Below are 5,580 nucleotides of genomic sequence, written 5' to 3'. Positions count from 1 at the left end.
GGAGCGGAGAAGAATAATGAGAGATGAGGCTGAGACGAAGAGAGAGCGGTTGAGAGGGGGGGGGGGGGGGGGGGGGGGGGGCGTTGAAGGCTATGTCGAGCTGTGATAGCAGGAGAGTGAGCGGCAGCAGGGGAGCGGCCGAAGCCGAGCGACAACAGCAAGAGAACGAGCGGCGGCAGTAGGAGAGCGAGCAGCGACAACGGCTAGAGGAGAGGGGGCAAGAGGAGACACGAGGAGAAAGATCGAGGAAGAGAGATTTTTGAGACAAAAACATACAAGTGAGGGCTTACGTGGCATGATATGTATTTGAATTTTTTATTTTAATTTTTTTAAAACATTTAATTTTTTTATTTAATGACGTGTCAGTTTATGTGGCAGATATCGTGGTAAAATAACGAACTTTTTTTTCTGGAGACATAATTTACTTTCAAAACATGAACATATTTCAAAAAACGATAGCTAAGGATGCCTTATTTGGAATATGTCCTTTTTTGGTCTCATGGTTGGCGGATAGAACAAGACTGTTTGAAGACGGGAAAGCAGGTCCAGACCAAGCAGTAACCTGTAATTACCCAGGCGAACCGACGGGAGCTGCGAGAGAAGTAGAGAGTTTCTGTTTTGCGTGCATCGTTAGCGGTCTCTGCTGCTGTTTCCATCATCCTCACTCAGCATCTCTTCAGCCGTTTTGCGCTGGCATCGTCTTTCAATCTTGCCGAAAATACTCTACGACGGCAGTCTTGCTGAATCTTCTCCTAAAAAAATAAAGGTTTTATCACTAGGCATGTTGTGTTTGATGGGTAATGTTTCCCTTATTCATCACCAGAAAATTTTAAAATTACTCCTCCCCTTATTCTTAGTGTATTTTGTTTTTCCAACAAATTACATGAAACACCTATCATTCCCTTCAACGCACAAAAGTATGGACCAGTGATTGGTAGAAGTGGAGTGAAGGCTGGTCCCAGTCCTAACCATGACACCAAACACATGCAGGGCCTGATCCACTCTTCTCTCAGAACTAAAACCATCAATCAGGTGATTATAAATTTATAAGTGGAGAAATCAGGAAGAATGCCAAGCTCAAATGTTTGGGAAAATATATCAATGGCTTGTGAGAATTGCTTTACCATGCAGAGCTCACGTATAAAAAAATTGTACCTAGGTTTACAAGGCAAATAACCCATATGGATAACTTGCTTCAAGCACTTTTTTTCTGCTGGAGTTAATTTCCCTATTTTACAGTAACAAAACTATCATAAAGTTTAAGTATAACAGTGACGGCATGAAAATAAAGCTCTTGAGCCTTTTGCAATTGACCAGGGTGTGCTGTGTGCAAACTTCAAAGCATTATAAGTGACAGAATTGGGATCTAGAGGACTGAGAAGCATCAATTGGCAAATGGGCAAGTAGTAGCAGTTCGGATTTTAGCCTTTTGAATAGAAGTTTTGGGGATAGAACGTATGAGACGATCTCTCTCTACTCCATTTTAGTTCATTCCCCAATTCTTTTTTAGATATGGATCAACTGGAAGCAGAATGAAAAGTTTCGAACGTCCAAAGGTTTATAGCGCTTCACTCAGCCGATTATATAAGAAAATGGTTTGAAGTGAATGTTGATATGGAATCTGATACATGCCTCGATGCTTGTCAAATTCTGTAACCTTAAAAGAGAAAATGAAGCAAATGAGACACTCATATTAATTTTTCAGAGGCCAGGTGTGAAAGGAACCCCAATCGACGGCAACCATGATCCTCCATCTTCTAGGAAGCGTTCAATGGTAAACTGAGAAGCCTCAGATGGACTTGTAATGACATGATAACCAGGCCACTTCACCCTTCTCGCCGTCGAAGCTCCGGCTCCACTATTTCTGTACTCACCATAGAAGAGAGTTGCCAGTGCAAAATTTCCATTCCACTCCAGCCATCCAGCGGGATCCACCAAGTCATCGATAACACAATTTATGTAAACAGTCCGTGAATACATTTGCCATGGTCTCCCAAGGAAAGTTTGAACAGAACCCAGGACGGGCCTCAAATCATCAGCTGCCATGATCCTTGAATTTTGAATAATTATGCCAGTATTCTCTCTTGCTCCATTCCTCCCTTGAGCTGTAAAGGTGTTCTTCTGGTGGCTTAGAGGTCTTCTTACGTAGATGATAGAGTTTTGAATAACAACCGGTGCATTACCAAAGATGAAATCTACTGTGCCGTAAATTTCACAGTCCCTGTAAAATTGGTCGCCAGCGTGGGCGTACAACGTATCTTGGTATCCTTCGAATCGGCATTGATAGAAGACCGCTCTAAGACCGGTTGATCGCAAAGCTACGGCTTGATAATTCTGTGGGCCGGCTGTGTTACGGAACGTAATTCCCTGAGCGATGAAGTCGTCTGCGTTGACACCTGATCATGATCCATCCTTACTCAAATTTGTTACTGAAAACTGATGAATGAAAATGAAAGAAAATAAAAAAAGGGGTAAGAATATTGCATACCAACTGTGGCAGAACCGTAAGTGCCATGACCTCCTCTAGCGGCACTCCTGCTGCCGGTGATTATAGTCTTCTCTCTGCCATCTCCCACTAACATGATATTGTTGAGGTTAACACCAACTACCAAATACTCTTGGTAAGTCCCAGCCTTTACGTAAATTATAAACCTCCCGGTCCTTCTTCTCATTCCGGCTGCGTCCAAAGCTTCCCTGATGGTCCTGTAGTTGCCGGACCCATCTTGCGCCACCACCAGGTTCGCGCGAGAAGATGGTGAAGGTGATTCAAGAAGCCTTGTCTCATTACCCGACAACAAACTCGGAAATCCATTCTTTGCCTCATAAAATGAGAATGTATGGACCTCCTCGGAGAAAACTGTACAAGGTAACAGAAAGGCAGCAAAGACAAGGGAAACTATGACCGTCATTGTCGCCGAGACTGAGATCAGATTGATAAATGGAAGGGACCTTTATAGGTAGAAGAGTGAGAGAGATGAACAGTGACCGAGACTGAGATCAGATTGATCAATGGAAGGGACCTTTATAGGGAGAAGAGGAGAAGAGACAGAGAGATGAACATCGAAAGGAAATGAATCCATTCTTTGAGAGAGAGAAATGAACATCGAAAGGAAATGAATCCATTCTTTGAGACAGAGAGATGAACATCGAAAGGAAATGAATCCATTCTTTGTTACCCACCCAAACCCAATGAATTCATTATTTATTTATTCCAATCTGATCATGTTTTCGTTTCCTTTGAGAAAACAGAGTCAGGCTCTGTGCTCTCTGCGCGCGTCGGCCGGCGTTTCGCAACCTGGCACCGTGCGTCGGAATGCGCCGGGTGGCGTTGGATGCGCCGACGTCGTCGAGGCCATTTCGGAGGTTGAAGAGATCAGGCGCGCGGTAAAAAAAAAAATTGAAACATAAGGTTGGGTTTCATTTTTAAAACGAGTCGACTCGGACGATTTGAGACGGATCGGACGGGCTGAGTCGGCTCTAGCTAGCAACTTTCTGGAAGGAAAAAAAATAAAAAAATAATAATGCACCAAGAGGAATTTATAAAGAGTAAGAATTTATAATGAGCTGATCGGTTGATGATTCTGGCACTATCACTGTTGGAGCTGATGGAACTGCAGACTGTGTAAGCCCTTGGGAGTTTTTCCGTTCCGGAGCTGATGGAAGTGCAGACTGTGTAAGCCCTTGGGAGTTTTTCCGTTCCGTGTAAGCCCTTGATGGAACAGGCCATGGATTTGAGCCTCTGATTTCTACATATAATGCATTAATTAGATGTTTTTTTTTCTGGACAAGAACCCGACTTTGGATACCGAGTCATTGATGAGTCTGATGTGCAGAAACTTATTTAATTGTAATTGATGCTTACTGCAAACAAATTTTATTTTAGTGCGTGTAAAAGATAGTAGTTACATGTTAAAAATTAGTACATACAAAATGATAGTCTATGGAATATGTTTGTTGCGAGAGTAAAAAAAAGGATTGTGAGCCCAGTAAGTAGCACTTAGATTATCATATAGAAGAGATGGAGGTTTAGTACAGTATATGTGTAAATCTTTGAGAAGAAATTGAAGCAAAGTGCTTTCAGCACATGTGGAAGCCATTGCTCTGTATTTGGCTCCAGTAGTAGAGCGAGAGATGGTCGATTGTTTTCTGGCAGACCAAGATACAAGATTTGATGCTAAGAACATGGCATGACCCATGGTAGATCACCTTGTTAGTAGGCAACCACCCCAATCTGCATCGAAAAAGTCAAGAATATTCAGGGAGAAGGGTTTGGAAAAGACTAATCTATACTCTATAGTACCTTTAAGGTATCGAAGAATTGTTTTGACTGGTGTATCCTTCACATGAGAATAATTTGGATGAAACTCCACAAAAAAATTAATGTCTTTTCTAAATTTCGAAACTGAGACGAGATTTTTTCTTATATGTGAAACTAGAAGCAAAATCTCTTATATGTGAAACTAGAAGCACTTATTAATGTAAAAAGATGGTGGACGAAGCCTAGATGGTGCCGAAGGTGAAAGTGCAAGTGTTGACGTCCACGAGGACATCCAGGTGCATGGTTCAAAATTTTGAAGTGTTCATTAATTATTCATATGCACTAACTTGCATTATTATTCATATTCACAGAGACATCTAAAGAGAGATTAGATCAGAGAGATTCAAGGGGGTCCGTAGGATGGAGTAGAAATTGGGATCGGATTTCGGAAGGAAAGTCAAGATAATCTAAGATTTTAAATCTATATCTACCGGAGTTCAGAAAGCTACAGGATTGAAGTGAATCATAGTAGCAGAAATCACATTTCAGACGTCATCAAAGCTTTGCATCAGAGAATCCTGAAGAGGATGGAAACCCCCAAACCCGGAAGCCAAAAGAAAGCCTAACCAAAGACGGTGGAGCTGGCGCCGTTTCGGACCGCGTAGGGCACCAGACTCACCACATGCTTGCCCTCATATTTGCCCGTCGGAGCAGCCGCACCAGTAAGGACGTGGCAAATAATATTCCGGTGGTGTTCATACCCGAGGAGGTGAAGAAGATGGACCATCTACATAAGCTCCCAGGCTCTATCCCTCCTTTCCAATTGATCGCAAAGAGGTACGTGCGTAAACAAATAAATTTCTCCTCATTTATTTTCATGAGAACAAATCCTCATAAAAAAAATCTGCTCCGTTGTACATGTTATATCATTTTTCTCTTGATTTAGGATATGTTTAGTAGTCAACCGATCATCATCACTGAGTCTGCTGGTCACTTTTGTCTCTTAGTTCTCCTCCACCGCAATGAATCTTGGAGTGAGCGAACACTATCGGCCATGACTTCCACGCACTCTCCCATCGCCACTACCTCCCTCTCATTACGCTGCCTGGCCAATAGTCTCGACAGCCATCTGATACAAAGGAATTTAGGAAAGAAGGAGGAACTGTTTGAGCATGAAATCGTATATCTCCATTGAATTCATTCAGGCTATATATAGTCATACAACTACAAAGGAAAAGGAACAACGGCTCCAGAAAAACAGACATGAACAATAAGTAAATAATAATTAAATAACTAAACAAACCACTAAACAAACAACTGAA

General features: G+C 42.1%; 1 protein-coding gene across 1 annotated transcript; it reads right to left on the bottom strand.

Moving 5' to 3' along the window:
- Positions 1 to 1,701: 1,701 nt before the first annotated feature.
- Positions 1,702 to 2,909, bottom strand: LOC137934267 (pectinesterase 2-like). The gene is made up of 2 exons (XM_068778548.1): positions 2,489 to 2,909; positions 1,702 to 2,396 (listed from the first exon to the last, which is right to left on the bottom strand). The coding sequence occupies exons 1-2, from the start codon at positions 2,907 to 2,909 to the stop codon at positions 1,702 to 1,704; spliced, it is 1,116 nt and encodes a 371-aa protein (XP_068634649.1).
- Between the last annotated feature and the right edge of the window lie 2,671 nt (positions 2,910 to 5,580).

This window comes from Aristolochia californica, unplaced genomic scaffold (genome assembly GCF_029961685.1).
Source record: "Aristolochia californica isolate CCGP_79_NKW_82.1479 unplaced genomic scaffold, dmAriCali1.0.hap1 SCAF_6, whole genome shotgun sequence".
Lineage (NCBI taxonomy): Eukaryota > Viridiplantae > Streptophyta > Magnoliopsida > Piperales > Aristolochiaceae > Aristolochia > Aristolochia californica.
This window is presented reverse-complemented; position numbering and strand designations above follow the sequence as displayed.